This window comes from Syngnathus scovelli, chromosome 4 (genome assembly GCF_024217435.2).
Source record: "Syngnathus scovelli strain Florida chromosome 4, RoL_Ssco_1.2, whole genome shotgun sequence".
In the NCBI taxonomy this organism is placed as follows: Eukaryota; Metazoa; Chordata; class Actinopteri; order Syngnathiformes; family Syngnathidae; genus Syngnathus; species Syngnathus scovelli.
Window position 1 is genome coordinate 16,664,439 of NC_090850.1, and position 16,427 is coordinate 16,680,865.

General features: G+C 40.5%; 1 protein-coding gene across 3 annotated transcripts in view; it reads left to right on the plus strand.

The window, feature by feature from the left end:
* galnt2 (UDP-N-acetyl-alpha-D-galactosamine:polypeptide N-acetylgalactosaminyltransferase 2) overlaps positions 1-16,427 on the plus strand; it is a 34,306-nt gene that overhangs the window by 13,023 nt on the left and 4,856 nt on the right. For 2 of the 3 annotated variants that reach the window (XM_049718901.2, XM_068650538.1), the window contains exons 2-14: positions 3,216-3,303; positions 6,402-6,555; positions 7,706-7,804; positions 7,896-7,963; positions 9,110-9,175; positions 9,353-9,474; positions 11,315-11,402; positions 11,623-11,710; positions 11,803-11,906; positions 12,455-12,581; positions 14,943-15,035; positions 16,010-16,093; positions 16,258-16,411. In XM_049718901.2, coding sequence (XP_049574858.1) covers positions 3,216-3,303; positions 6,402-6,555; positions 7,706-7,804; positions 7,896-7,963; positions 9,110-9,175; positions 9,353-9,474; positions 11,315-11,402; positions 11,623-11,710; positions 11,803-11,906; positions 12,455-12,581; positions 14,943-15,035; positions 16,010-16,093; positions 16,258-16,411 — 1,335 coding nt within the window. The remainder of the gene's footprint in view (positions 1-3,215; positions 3,304-6,401; positions 6,556-7,705; positions 7,805-7,895; positions 7,964-9,109; positions 9,176-9,352; positions 9,475-11,314; positions 11,403-11,622; positions 11,711-11,802; positions 11,907-12,454; positions 12,582-14,942; positions 15,036-16,009; positions 16,094-16,257; positions 16,412-16,427) is intronic. The other variant, XM_049718902.2, reaches the window with a different exon arrangement.

Genomic DNA, 16,427 nt, shown 5'->3' on the forward strand with positions numbered 1-16,427 from the left:
TAAAAGAACAAAAGTCTTGATATTGGCCAAAAGTAAAGTTGAGATCAATAAGGAAAAAAAAACAAAACAGGTGCAAGCTTTTTTTTTATTTTAAATCAAAAGTGAACAGAAATAAAAAGATGGAAAAGGTAGTTCCGCATCATTCACCCATCCCATTAATTACAATGAATTATATGAAATGTGTGAAGGAAAGGCAATTCCAGATCGGTCATAAAAAACACGCTATAAAATCCATCAAATGAATTGCAAAAACATTACTCCAGCGTTTGCTCTCACGATAGCTTTTGGACAGCAAATCATGCCCGCATGTCCAGTCGAGTTTCTCATCTTGACTTTAAAGTCCTCTGCTATGAAGTGCAAAGATTTGTGGTGGTCATTTAAAAATAGCAATCTTACTCGATGCATTCAACTCATACAATTTGTGGATCTCCTGGGAAAGGTTGTTACACTGAGTCACTATTTAAGACTTCCTTAGGTAGCTGCGAGGAAACAATTGACTTACTCAAATTCATTTTTTTCACGGGCCGCATTGTAGTCGTAGCTTCTTTCGGAGGGCCATTATGACTGTCAACCCAAATAAATGTATGAGCACCTCATATTATATACAATAAAAGCTACCAAACAAACTGACAAATAACTCGTTTTCAAATCAGATGAGTAAAAACTGGTCAAATATTAAAAAAAATAAAAGATATCAAAAGTGAGGACAATTTGCAATTCTAGTAATGACACATGAAGTTGATGCACAATTTGTCTTTGCGGGCCACATCAAACGATGTGGCGGGCCGTATCTGGGCCCCCGGGCCTTGAGTTTTACACCTGTGACTCATTCTTGTCAGTTTTTTGCTTTACAGGATCTGCAGATAACAGCTACCACAGTTTAGTTGCAGCATATATGCTTATCTTTTGTGTATATTTATGATTCTACTCACACTCTGCTGTATATTTGTGATGCGCATCACACTGTGAACCAGATGCAGACATGTCAGGACAGCTGTCAGAGTGAAACAGTGCTGAACCTCAACAAGCAACATCTCAACAAATCGTTGCTATTTTTATTTCTCCAAAGCGGGAATTGAATCAGGATCCTATGTTTCCAAAGTCCAAAGACAATATCGGTGCAGTACACAACTCCACTGTCAGACCATAAAAATGACATTGTTCTGCTTGATAACGGAACTAATGTAGAATTCATGATTTCAATTCTGCTTTCACCTCTTTGGTTTACCTTCCAGTACTTGGTGTCTTGAAGCTTTCCATAGTCTCAGAAAATGAGTTCTTATTTGAGTCCTTAGTGAAACAATATTTTCAGACCTTTAAAACTAAAGTAAAATGTAAAAACTAAACACTGGAGCATTGAGGCAACACCTCGGCATTAGCTGAAGTAAATGACTGTGTGTAATAGTCCACTTGCCTGCATAATCGCATAATTATTCGAGCTCCAAGTTTTTTTCACAGCATCTTATGTTAATTTGATGCATAGCCCGTTTTTTATTATAATGACTTAAGGTTCTAATGATGTGCTAACATAATTTAAGGGATTTTCCAACTTGGCTAAAATCCCCCCCCCCCCCCCCCTTAAAATGTCCAGGGGTTTAAAAATTCAGTTTCAGTGTGACATCATTTTTGTTCCACTGATGTTGCCCACTTGGCGCTGTTGCAAGGACCCCATGCGATAGCTATTAAATGCTACTGGAAGCCACATTTGTACGATTTGCAACTGATTCTGCCAATAAGTCCAGATGCTGACAAGGTGGTGTTTTCACTTGGGGGTGTTCCCATGAACAATTTTTAGATACAGTAGTTGCAGGCCGTGAATTACAAGACACGTTGTAAGAAATAGTTGACGGTGTTTTGGTAAATGTCGCTCAGAAAGAACATTGGATGTTTCAAAGCCATCTTCAGAAGCTAATGTCTTTCATCTTAAGTGAAATAATTTAGTGGTGTCACAGAGCAGCAATGAAGGATGTCAGCCCATGTCAAATCTGCGAACTATAATATAACACTGTATTTTCATTTTCATTCTTTTTTTTTTTTTTTTTTTTTTTTTTTTTTTTTTTTTCATTGATTTTCATATTATGTATTACTTGTGTACTCTCTGCATCCATTATAACCTGGTGATCCTGAAAGGGGGATCCTTCCATCTGTGGTCCCTTCTCAAGGTTTCTCATTTTCCCCTGGTAGGGGTTTTTTGAGTTTTTCCTTGCCCTTTTGGGAGCTTATGATCAGGGGATGCTTTGAGAATAATTGTCAATTTTGGCTATGTGAAGCCCTTTGAGACTGTTTGTGATTTAGGGCTATACAAATAAACTTGACTTGACTTGACTTGATTCATTTTCATGGTGAAAAGATTGAATGATGTTGAATCTTGACAATGTCGTGTCACTTTGTGTGGGTGGCGTTTATTTTCATCTTCGCTCTCTATATGTTCCGAAGTATTGGTTCCGCCCGGATACTGTGAAGTGGAAAAAGAAAGTCGAGTTGCTTCAATGAAGGAAACTGCGGTTGGCCTAAACGTGACTGCTTTTAAGCCTGTTTTCAGATGACTTGTTTGCTATATGTCCAACTGAGTTCTCTGGCTCCATACAATACTTGTATCTTGAATTTGTATTTAGACAATTGTCTAAAATGTGACCGAAATGAAATAAGGGGATCTCTCCTTCTCTGTGAATTGTCTGAAAATGACGGCTGAATAAAAGCAATTAATAGGCTTAGACGTTTCTGATGGATTAGTCCTGTTGTAAAAAGCTCTCGCTCTTCATCTCGGCGACAATTGAGAGATTCAATATGAGGAGAAATAAAGGCTGAAGATTTTTCATAAAGGGAATGAAATCCTTTCAGATACAAATACTCCCTGACGTTATCTCTGGCAGGGAAAATGTTCTTCTTCGTCTTAAGAAGATGTGTTTTATCGGGTCTTTATGTTTGAGCTTGGACGATTGACAACGTGCGATGATTACAGTGAACGTGTTTGTTTTTCGCAAAAATTAAAAGCAACTGGTTCTCAAAAGACACTCGCTGAACAAATTGTTGCATGCAGGCCGTTCCCTCAAGTCTAGACTTCTAATAGCCTTGTCTCACTTTGAATTGATCCAGTGGCTTTTAAATTTAACTTAGATTAAGTGCTTGGATAGATCAGAAGGACAATAGAAAACACGTTTGTTGGGAAATATTATTATATGATGGCTTATGTTTGTTTTTTATTTTGCTTTCAGGATGACTGGGACTCAAGTGACTCGTCCGGCAGATACAGAGCTCGTAACTCTGATGACAAGACTCACAGTCTGGAAGATCTGCCACCTGGTAAGAATCTCACTTAGAATGCAGCACAATTATGCTAATATATTGTTTCTGGAAATGTACAAAAAGAGTGTTACACTCACGAGTATACAGACCACTGTGTGTTCTACCAGGATTCTCCAATTGGATGGAGGATTTTGATTTTTTTTTCATTTAGTTATCATTTTATCCAAAAAATTTCCACAACTTTCTGTCCATTTTTTTTATTATAAAGCAGGGCCAGTTGTAGTTTTACAACAGAACCTGGAAGACAGATGTAATCCAGCTGTCCCAGCCCCTTTGACCTTCATACGTGTAACAGAAAAGCCAATTCGATGTACTCAGCAGTCTGACGGTTGAAATTCCATTGCAGTGTGACTGCAAACCCAACTATGCATCTCCACCCACTGTTTCCAGAAACAACACAAAAGCAAAGAAGATTTAAAAAGTCATAACTGAGCGACTTGTCATGTAGTTCTTGCCCGGAACCTTTTGCCCCTCCCTCCCATGTGACCCACAAAAAGTTGAGTGCATGCATCTGATTGATTCGTGACTGGAAATGGATTTTAATTTAAGTTGGGGGCTTTTTTTAACTTCAGAGTGGCTTTATTCATCACCATGGCAGTCTAGCATAATAAACACTCACACTTATTTTTCCCATAATATTTTTTAGGACAATTAAAGAGTGGACAGAGTAAGAATGTGTTAGTCATTTAAAAAATATATATTTTAAAAGCATGGAGAGCAATAAGCATACATAGGTGGTCTTGGTAACTGCGTTACCCTTTTTAAAAATCAAATGGGTGGCACTTAATATACATTTTGTGTTGAAATAAGTGAATATAAATTGAACATTAGGAAAACGAACAGCTTTTAAGCAAATGTGTGAAAATGCAAACCCCTGCTGCTTTTTAAGCAGTCCCAGTCTGCCTTTTATTGATTCCTCATGGATTTCTCAATTCTCTCAATTGCCTTAAGCAGAAGACCAGAAATGATTGTCATCATTGCTCATTGAATATGTTCAGTATTTTTTATTATTTTTTTTATTTGTGATTATTGAGCTGGTATTGTTGCATTTTATTTTTTTTATTCACACACAATTAAACAAATTGAGGTTATTGGTATTCTTATCAGGGAGTGAATCTAAAGCCACAGTGGTGCTGAGATAGCATGGTTTGAGTGGGTTGGTGAAGTTCCACTGGATTCCTTTTGGAACAGCAACACGGGGGAGTCCTGTCTGCTCTGCACCATCAGTATGACAACACCAGAGCATCGTGGGATTTCCAGAAAATACTGCAGCCAACACAAACAGACACTCAGAAGAGGCTAAGAGTGGAAAGAGCTCAGTGAGCAAGAGGCCAAGGGAAAGATGTGCAGACTGCTCAATCTGTCCATTATTCACCAGTGGAAAAAAACCCAAACGTGCAAACCACAAGCCACTTCCATAGGGGGGTGCTCTCGAAAAGATGGCCGCAGGGAGTTTATTTTAATTGATATCACATGAATGAGATATCCTGTGGCCGAGGCTGTGGACATCTAATGGAGTGTGTCAGCCTTGAAAGAGAGGCTCTGTAGACACACTACATCTTGTACAATTCAGTTCAGTCTGCCTTTATTTACTTTGAAATGGTAAAACCTGATCTGGCTTGTGTTTGCACGTGGCAGTCTAAGCAGGATGTTGACAAACAATAAACAAAGAGAAGGAACATAACAGTCACTGTTAGGGATCTTCAATAGCACTTTTCACAACATGTCACCAGTGCAAACCTTCCACTTCTTAGTCTGTGCTCATTTTTTTTTTTTTTAAATGCATCTAACTTAGCTATTTTCAGTCTTGTCTAAAAAATAAAAATGTCAAAATTTTCAGGCGGCATAATGTTTCGTGGTTGAATTTAAATGAGATCATCATTATTTCAGTCCACTAGTGAATATACATTTTTAGCACATAGGACACAATTAAGACATTAACCCCAGGTAGACTTAATTAAAGATGAAAGAAACGCAAATTATTTGGGAAACAAAATGAGACGAAACATTAACTAACGGCTGCCTTGGAGCCCCGATATCAGCAAGGACATCCTGCCGCCACGTCTCCAACACGTCGCTTTCCACTCGGAGGCTGATCGCTGTGAGCTGCATCTAGTTAACATGCGAGACACACACACACACGCACACACACACACACACACACACACTGTCAAGTTAGACACATGCACAAGTTTCGGTTGTCGCCCACTATCCTCGTCAGCTTTCCCTTCTCGCTTTGTCTGCCGCCTGTCACGGCACACACTCACCTCGGCTGACGGATAGTATAATCTCACACTGCCATACGCTTAACACAAGTCATTACCATTGCAGTGTCGTTCTGCTAATTAGCTGTGGTCTCATTAGAGGGTGTCTCAGTGGTTGTGATTAACTGAGAAATAAAACCCTTTTTCCTCTGTAACCCAGGCAACGTCCTTTCGATTGTTTGCAGGTTTCTCAACTCACTTTAGTTGTCAGTGTTTTAGCTTTTTTTTTTTTGCCCTTCTGTTTATAAGGACAAAATATTTCAGGGAAGCTCAGCAGCTTTTTTTTTCCTAGACAGCCGTGAAGTGTTCTTACATCAACCCTGCCGCTTGCATTTTAAATTCCAACTGATGTATAATCCCCACTCTGACACATTGGTGTAGGTTCGCAATCTTCGAAGGCTTTAATGATTTAGAAATGTTAAATTCATCAGACATACGTTTTGCTCTGAAGTATTTTAACTCTGACTTTAAAACTCCGACATACCGACACTGCTTTTTTCTTTACAACTAACCTTAAAATACGTAGAACTCCTGTTTCGACTATATGTTAATGATTTCCTGTTGCAAGTTGTTCTTCAGACCACCCACTAGTTGAGACTGATCAACAATCCCTGAGCTGGTTGCTGCTGAGTTGTGTACCTCATTTACATCCAGGCAATTACTCAACAATAATTCCACACAATTGCCTGCCAGAATTTTCAATAATCACTATGCCAGTTATTCTGCTGCCTGCCTACATCTGAACAAATAAGCTGTAAACCGACCTTGTCAACGCACCCTGTAGAGTAGCAATAAAGCAGCTGCTTATTATTTACATCTGTCTGTGTCTAGGTAAGGTCCGCTGGCAGGATTTCGACCAGGATCTATATGTTGGAGCCACCGTGGTCCGACCAGGTCAGGACCCGTACGCCAGAAACAAATTCAACCAGGTGGAAAGCGATAAGCTCCGTATGGACAGAGCTGTGCCAGATACCAGACATGACCAGTATGTATTGTCATTTGGCAAACATGCACACAAACACACATCGTTTTCATGTGTAACTACAGTGTCCAAGTCTTGTGCATGCCTGTTTGATAAGATCTGATGGAAACGCCTTCTATTGTTAAATGACACCAGGAAGTAGTTGCAAAGTAAAAACACGCTGTACAATGTCCACTTGTAAAAGCAAATGGAAGGGGGGAAAAAAAATCCCCAAAAACTTGTGGAGCAGACAAACTTTATTGGTTTAATCACCAGCGTGTACCATCTCCCATTTAAAATGAGTTTGAATAAGACTAATCTATTGCAAACACAATCAAATCCCATTTATGTAGGGGTGTGCGGACTTTTGCAGCCACATTTCAGTTGTTCATTTTTACTTCCCTTCGCAAAGATTTCAACTTTTTCTCAGTTGAGTTGTATAAATTAAATGAGGGGGCACTTTAGAACTCTTTTAAAGCAATAGGAAACCGCACATGCCACCGTGTGTATTATACTGTGCGTCAATCGGTTAGTGACCGCTCATTACCTGTCATTATTCTGCCTTGGCTGAGGTTTTCTCGTTTCCTGGCTTTGCTTCAATTTGCTCTACAGACAGATGTTAGTTGTGCTCTTTAAATACTTTTTTTTTTTTCTTCACCGTCCTGCTGTTGTCACACTGGAGGCAAAACCTCTCCTTGAAGTTGTTCCAGTAGAGCAAGAGGATTAGCATCTGTTTTATTGCTTCACCATCCCATTGTACTTCATTTGATAATATTTTTCCGGTGATGCTGATCTTACGTTTATAGCTCATTAAACAAACACTATGTGCTCTCTATGTTTGCTCTATGATGTCTATTCATCAGAAGGGTTTTATTTGAGCACCCTGCCGTACGCACAAACATTAAGAGTGCTTTGTCCGTGGTCCTGCTTCAGTGACGCGCTGACCGAACGCGAAGCCATTAGCCTACTAAAAGAGCACGCATGGATCTCATTGATTTTACTGTGATTTGTCAGTCTGCCAAGCGTGCAGCCGCTTTCGACGGTGAGAAAACATATGACAGGGTGCCCTCAACAAAGGGACTTGTTACTATTTTCAACACAGAATCCTGAAATTTGTACTCCAATGTTTGCAACCGTTTGTTTGTTGTCTCAGTGTGCGCATTTGTGTGTGTAGTTGCAGACATAAGCACTGGAAGTCGGACCTGCCAGCTTCGAGTGTGGTCATCACTTTTCACAATGAAGCCCGCTCCGCTCTGCTGCGCACCGTTGTCAGGTAGCCTACGTGAATGCTTTTTTGTTAGAGTTCCACATGAGCATACTGGGATCCAAATTCAGTCCTCCTCTCTTTCTCATTCTCGCTTCAGCGTATTGAAGAAAAGTCCTGCTCACTTGATCAAAGAGATCGTCTTGGTTGATGACTACAGTGACAATCGTAAGTATTGCATGAATGCACACAACAGATGGGCCTAACATTATTCATTGATAATTTGATTCTGGCTGTGCCTAGAATGGAAATCATTACCACGATGACATGGGGCATAGCGAGAGTTTCCGCTTGCTGAGTTCAGAGTCTAAAAATGCAATTGTAAAAGCTGCAATGTCTTATTTTCACTCATGGAAACAGCAACTCAAGACATGTTTTGGATCTTTGCATGCGTGTGTGCGGCTTATCGGTAGCTAATGCAGGGTTCTAAAACTAATCTGCCGTAACACGCAACTTTTTGGCTTTGATCCATGGTTGGATTATGGCCAGGGTTTGAAAGTGGTAGCCCTTCTTCTAAGCCAGGGGTGTCAAACTCGTTTTTTTCGCGGGCCGCATTGTAGTCATAGCTTCTTTCGGAGGGCCATTATGACTGTCAACCCAAATAAATGTATGAGCACCTTATATTATATACAGTAAAAGCTACAAAACAAACTGACAAATAACTCATTTTCAAATCAGATGAGTAAAAACTGGTAAAAAAAAAATTAAAAGTGAATACAGTTTGCAATTCTAGTAATGACACACGAATTTGATGCACAATTTGTCTTCGCGGGCCACATAAAATGATGTGGCGGGCCGTATCTGGCCCCCGGGCCTTGAGTTTGACACCTATGTTCTAAGCCAAGCTGCCGTGCCAATCAATGACGGAAGAAAGTTGGTGTGGAAGCGGTATTATGTAAATTAGAAATCACAGACACACTTTAATTCTTTCATCATTTGTATACAAGCAATTAAAAAGTCAAATTTCCATAATATGTCGTCTTTAGTGATGAGCTTTGATGAACTAATGATTTCGGGTGCGGAGTTCTAGTAGAGTGCACTAATTGGCTGCAACGTAAAGATGCACTAATGATCTCCTATCAATTAATACAACTAGAACAACATGACAGCTATGCAAAATTGAGATTCAATCATACACTGACACGAGCTTTGCACATCACATTGAAACAAATATTTAAAAGACTTAACAGTTGATGAATTGGTTTATTTTCGCCATCACTGGTCAAGGATGTTTTGCCAAATGTCCATCCCTACAAAACAACACAAGCGTTTCTGATTCCAGTGTATAAAAGAACTTTTGTAAATTTGTTGCAGCGGAGGATGGAGCGCTGCTGGGCAAGATCGAGAAAGTCCGCGTGCTGAGAAACGACCGCAGAGAAGGTAATTAGAGGAAGAGAAGAATGTTTTCTTTTTTTTTTTCCCCCCCAAATCTCAGAACAACCTTCTGGGTGCTGCGCTCGCTTTGATATCGAGCGACAACCTACGGCTCAGGATAGAGACGTTCTGTTCTGGAGAAGTATTGCGCCTGTGGTTCTTTTTAACCACGTATTCTTTCAGGACTGATGCGCTCGAGGGTTCGTGGCGCAGATGCTGCCACAGCGCCAGTTCTCACCTTCCTGGACTCTCACTGTGAATGTAATGACCACTGGCTTGAGCCGCTGCTGGAGAGAGTAGCTGAGGTACGTGCGTACACACTCGAATATCAACCATGTGCTCGACAGGAAATTCACACTCGAACAAAGGAAATTACTGGTTGGTCAGCCATTGAAGCACCAGGGAGTGGCTTTGTCCTAAGTATCCTCAAACAAGCTACTGAGCCCCCAATTGCACCCGAAGCTGCACCATTATTGTGTGAAGATGTTTACGGTCCTTTCTTTAAATGTCAGTCCGCAACACCATCCAAGATAATAATGCTTAGTTTTAACTGACAATCAAAAAAGATATTACAATTTGGTGTTTGCGGCACAACTTGAGATCTAATTTTGAATGTAGTAATGCCAATTTTCCCCCTTCATGAATTTATTATCCAGAATTTTTCATTCCTCTCCTACTGGTATTATGATTTCACAAACTACTCTCAGTATGATGACGTAACATTCTCTCTGTTACTAATCCAAACTACTACAGCAATAATAAATATTATTTTCACGGGTACCAATACATACAGTATTGTAGCTTAAAAGCAAAGCGTGGGGAGTCTCCGATGTCGACTTGCATGAATGCAGTCAATGTATGGGGCTATCGTTGCCAACAGCACCTGGAATATCTACTAAAAAAAAATCTAAAAGAAGCCTGCCCTCAATGAACTAAAATGATTTCTTTGCTTTTATATTGTTTAAAGACTTGACATTTGCAAGTGGTGTTCAAGTGATAATACACTTTTTTGTTGTTGGTTGAATGGGTGCAAAATCGTATCATTTGGCCTACTTTCAGGCAGCTGTCTCCACTCTTAGGGAAAAAAGAAAAACCACTCTCCTTGCCACCAAACGCTCTCAAAATGTCACCAACACACTGGAATAATTTCAGGGTGGAAGTGTTTTTGTTTCCTTGCTGCCTCTCACTATTTTAAAAATACACAGCATCATAGCACTGCCAATTGCTTCATCACATAGTGTGCTTATTTATATCGGCGGAAAGGTTGTTTTTCTGTCCTTCTCTCAAGAGAGGTCAGAGGTCATGCATGCACCCACCGAGCTGGCTGGCTGGCAGTCCGTGTCATGTTGAGCTAGCGCGTGGCTTCAATAAGGTTTGCGCTCTCATATTCTGTAGAGCAAACCGCTTCAGAATTTTTAGAGTGTTTATAGTATGGGATTTATTTTAATAGTTGATTTGTAGTGTATAGAAAATGGGCTTAACTAAAAGTGAATTGAGCCTCATTACAAATTAATTGGCTGTTTGAAGGGAGGTTATTAAGATTATTCATTACAAAAATGTTCTATTGTACAGCTAAATCATCATCCAAAGTAAATGTTCATGTTTTAACAATTATATGAAAAATGTATCCGTTAGATAGGCCTTGCTTTGTCTTACAAGTCGTAAAGGATTTTTTTCATCCCTTTAGTTACTGATTTATTCCCTTTCTTAAGTCTAGTTTCACAGAATATCCTCAATTATTTCCTTTAACAACATGAAAACATTACGTAACAAGTAGTCTCGCCCATGATGTTTAGTTTAAGGCTACAAACAAATTGAAATTGAATGAACTGTGTGCCTCTGCCTTATGCAGCAAAGTCGTACGGCATTTTTCTCAACGCACGATTCATCAACTCAATTCCTCACAACTGACAAGTCTACACAGAATGACTCACGTGGGATCGTTTCTATTGTTCTCTGTCCACTTGTGCAACCATTGTGCAATGTTTGTTTATCTGCGGCGTGCATTGGTAAGGAAAATGTTACCTACTCACCAAAGAAAGACTTTGTACCTAACGGCGTATTGCTGATCATTGACATTCATCATTGTCTGTGAAGTACAGCCAGAATGTTGCAATTGTTTCCTCTCTCTCCCCTTTTTCCCAGGATAAGACCAGAGTGGTTTCTCCCATAATTGATGTCATCAACATGGACAACTTTCAGTATGTGGGAGCCTCGGCCGATCTCAAAGGAGGTAGAGTACACGATTAGAGACGGGCGAGTGAGCGTGACCTCAATGAGGAAACATTTGATGCGTTGGATGTCGAGTGTACTTCAAAATGTTGTTAAACACACTCTTCACTTATTCTGCTGACGAAGGAAACGCAAAGAACTCGGAGGCTAAAAAAATGATGACAAAGTATTTTATACTCAATTTATTATTGCAACTTAATGAAGGCATTATATGTGTGTAGGTTTCGACTGGAATTTGGTGTTTAAATGGGATTACATGACGTTGGACCAGAGACGAGCAAGACAAGGCAACCCCATCGCTCCCATAAAGTAAGACGGAACACTTAGAAACTCTCTGTTTAATATTCTGATGACAAACTACTAAAATCATTTCTTTCCTTTGATTGGCCCCCTCCATACAGGACTCCCATGATAGCAGGAGGCCTGTTTGTCATGGATAAGGAATACTTTGAGCTTTTGGGGAAATATGACATGATGATGGATGTATGGGGAGGAGAAAATCTGGGTGAGTGCAGCGAATGCTAATGTCAGTCTTAGACAGTTTAAGTGCACCTTCAAGTCAATAGACTAATGAAGCTTGTTAAAAAACCTTTTGCCTGCTTTTTAGGACTGAGTTCTCTTACAAATGCTTTGGAGACAAAAGTATTCGGCCACACGTGATGTGGAAATATTTTATGGGATAGGTCCCTCATTCGCAGCTGTTAAGGCTTCCTCCCCTCTGGGGAAGATTTTATACTGTTTGGTTCACATTCTGTTTTATAGTTCATTCCGAAGCATACTGCCATCAAGTCTTCCTCCCTTTTAATTTCTCTCAAATGAAGTTGGGAATTTGTCTCAAACGCACAGCTGTCAGACAGACGCATTCTCCTTTGATGGGATATTTAATGAAGTGAGATTGCCAATTCACACATTTATTTGATCACCTATTGAGATGAATAGAATGTCGGCGATGGAGCCTGACACTGCCGCAGCGCTGAAGACATTTATGAGGCGCTGATAGCTCAAGCAATATTCCAATGTTTGTTTATGGGCCCGCCTGTGCTGTGTTTTCAGAGATCTCATTTCGCGTGTGGCAGTGCGGCGGAAGTCTGGAAATCATCCCATGCAGCCGAGTCGGGCACGTTTTCAGGAAGCAACACCCTTATACCTTCCCTGGTGGTAGCGGGACTGTCTTTGCAAGGTGACACGCACACGCACACACACACACACACAGAGCTCCAACTACCAATTACAGCGTCTTCCTTTAATGACCGTCATTATGACCTTTTAGGCAGTCAACATTGTAGTGTCGGGGAGTGACTATTAGTCGTTAATGTTTAGCTGCCGAAGACCAACATTCAATTACACTCTTAATATTCACCGGTAACATGTTCACCCACCCACATTAGATAGTCGTTAAGATTTTCTCATCTCATTAGATGAGTGCAATGAATTGTGCAGCCGAGGCAGCGTCATTGTGTTGCACACTATGCAAAGTGAGACTTTTTAGCTTCCGTTCAGTTTGGCCTAGCTTGCTTCAAAGTCAGCTACAGTACAAAAGGGTATTCAATATGTTTGTTGATTTTTTTTTTCCCCTGATCAACTAATTCATTAGTCATTCACGCTCTTGTACTGGAGAGGTTATTCACGTCACACTGCGAAAGGTGCTCTCTTAAAAACAAGGGATTTTCAAGGAGTTTTAGACGGTGAGTGTGAGAAGCTTCCCATCACGCTCCCTGCAAGTTGTCTTAACACAATTTTTTTTTTTATTACAGACTGTCAGGTTTAGTTGTCTCCGCCCCATTTCACCACAGCCGACTCGGTTTCTTTCCGCACCATGACTCCCGAAGCAAATGTTTTGGCAATTTAACATCTCACCGGGCATCAATGAAAACCATGGCCCATCATGTTTAACCTTCCTGTTGACCTGCGTTGTCTCACAACTATCCTGTGTTGTCCATGGTGGCCTGAGAAGAATAACAAACTGTAGCTGTAGATGCAGCTTTTCTGTTGAGGCTGCTGAATCTTTTGGAGTAAGTGTTGTGGAAAAATAAATCCAAATTAAGTGCAGAGCACACGCCTAAGGTTAATCTAGTGATGCTCGCTTGTGAAAGTACCAGGGCTCATGCAGTAATTAAATTGTGCGACACCACGCATGACGGGAAACGATTGCATATGAAATGGATCCCTAAAGGCCAGAGAAAAAGCAAATAATGAATCATTTGAGGCTCACTGAATTCAGTTTACATATTATGCTCCTGTTTTGCTTGATGTCATGCATAAGGCGGGTTGAAATAAGAAGTTTGGGAAGCTACATTTAGAGGTATATTTTAGTCACTTTGGTTGAAGTACAGCATCTTAATTTTTAACGCCGTGATATTTTCAGCTACTGGTGTTAATCACTAGATAAATCCCGCAGCTCCACAAGCCAAAAAAAAAAAAAAAAAACATGTTATGGAAGTTATGAAAAGTGACAGAGCGTACGGTGTAGCTCAGTCATCCCAATATGCCTGGCAGCTGCTTAACATTGATGAAAAGGCCAGACGCTCCCTTCATGTCTGCTGGTGGCCACCAAAGGGAAGCCGCGAGACGGCCCGAGCTGATGACAGTATGCTTAATCTTCCAGTCGCACTCATATAGCGAGATTGTGTTGGCATGTTGCAACGAGGCCAATCATTGGCCCAGAAATGCGGTTTCCATCATCTCTTCTGCTCGGATGCACATGCGTTAGGAGGAGCGTGTTCGGATATCATCTTTTGAAAAAAATCACTTCATGCATGAAGTTATCCTCAAATGAACTCCTGTTTAAATATTAAAGTGCATCTGGTGTGGCCCCTCCAGACGTAGAGAATCCTAAGTGACTTGCATTCACTATGGCCGTACTCGAAAAAAGTGTCAGATGGTGGGTGACTTGGAATCTTTCTGTTGGTAAATTTGGATAAATACCCCGACATATTATGAACACAATCTGCCAATCACAAATTCTGTCTAATAATGCGCATGCAATGCAATAATTTTGTGTTTATGACTATGGTTGCAATTTACTCTACTGTACTTCCATGCAAAGCACATTTGCCTCTCAGTGTTACTTTAGTGCCCTTCAAAAATGTATATACAAGTCTTTAATCAGAACTAATGGCAACACAAGGGGATATCCAATAATGCCGGTTTATTTATTATTCCTTCTGTAAGCAGCTATATCATGAGATGAAAGCCAGACTTGGAATTTTGTAGCATAGGCTGTAAAACTAAATGACCATATGTATCATCCATAGTGTAGCTCTGCTGCCATTACTGTGGATCGGGCTGACTCAGTGTTTAACAGCTGTCTGTGACATCATTAGAAAAGAATGTAAATATAGCTCCAGGCTGCGAGTCAACACTTTGCTTTGCTCGGCGACCTACGCTAGAGCGGTAACTCAACAAATAAACACACGACCCCACTTGACTGTCCAAACAGAGGAATGCTGCCCTTGGATGTTCTGTTAAGATGCATACATAAAACAATCAGTCAACGTTTTTAATCTTCTTTTTCCTCTTTGGTTCTTTCTCGCCATCTCAGGAACACCAGGAGAGCTGCTGAAGTGTGGATGGACGAGTTCAAAAACTTCTACTACGCCGCCGTTCCCTCGGCAAGAAATGTGCCCTATGGAAAGTAAGTCTTCAAAGCGCATCACATTCTTGTCATGTGACACACATAACCTTTTTAAAGCGGAATACTAATTAGCGCCACTACCTTTGCACATTTGTGCGGCGGCCGACAGATCACAAGGCTGCAGAGTTGAATCGCTCTTGGGAAGTGTGCTAATTTTATTTCAAAGCCTGATGAAAATAGTAGATAGATTTTTAGGTGCAAGCTTACTGCAATTAAACATCTTTGCCCATTTTGGCCAGTTGATGGTGCAAGTGAAATGTCACTCCAGTGTGTGACTGTACAGACATCCACATGTCGCTAGCACAAAAGTGTCACACTGGCACCATGGGAGATTGAAAAAAAAAAAAAAAAAAAAAAACTTCAGCCTTAGCTTGTAGATTATATTAATTTGGGTTTACCACCAAGATCAGAACTGAGACAGTGCGCTAATGACTTGTACATTGTGACGCCTAAATTTGTATGTAATTTTCTAATTAATGTATAAAAGTAAATTATACATGTATAGATGGTTCTGTCAAATCCCATGTCCAATTTAGTCCAAAATTGTACTGTCAAATATTTGTTCTAAAAACATTTCTCTTTGCTACATTTTATTGACTTGTATCCAAAAAAAAGTTCTTTATCTGATTTTGATCTGATTAACATTAACTCACATTAAGTTGCAATGTTTTTTTTTGTTTGTTTTTTTTTTTGTCTCCCCATGTTCAATCTGCTCATTCCTAATCATAATAATTTTAGGGGCAATTCTTATGATTGCATTTGTGGGTCAGCAAATTTACACAGCAAAACTCCTCCAGAGAGAAATATTTTGTGACATTTTCGGAACATTGTTGTCATATCTCCCCCGTTTTCTGCTCGTTTCCTCTGCTGCAGTCACGCCGTGGGCCTCTCTCGTCCTTCTCATCACTTATATAATTGAATCCGTTTGCACCGTGAGTGACAAGCCTCTCATCCTCTCTGCTTGTCTCCCTCAGCATCCAGAGTCGTTTGGATATGAAGAAGCGTTTAGCCTGTAAGCCCTTTAAATGGTACCTGGAGAATGTCTACCCTGAGCTGCGGTAAGATGATGACTGTATTTCATTTTATATGCATTAATGTGTCCTACGGCATTTAATAACTGTACGTCAGTCGCCCACGACCTCGCAGTTCATGGTTTGCGCTTCCGCTTTATTTGTATATCATTACTTCAACTACATTGAAATATTTGTGCTTGTGTGAATAGTGTCCCAGACCACCAAGACATTGCATTCGGGGCCTTGCAGCAGGGAGGAAACTGCCTCGACACGCTCGGACATTTTGCCGACGGCGTGGTGGGCGTTTACGAGTGCCACAACGCTGGCGGAAACCAGGTAGCGTTACCACGGCAACACACGCAGGTCAGCATGTCTAAAC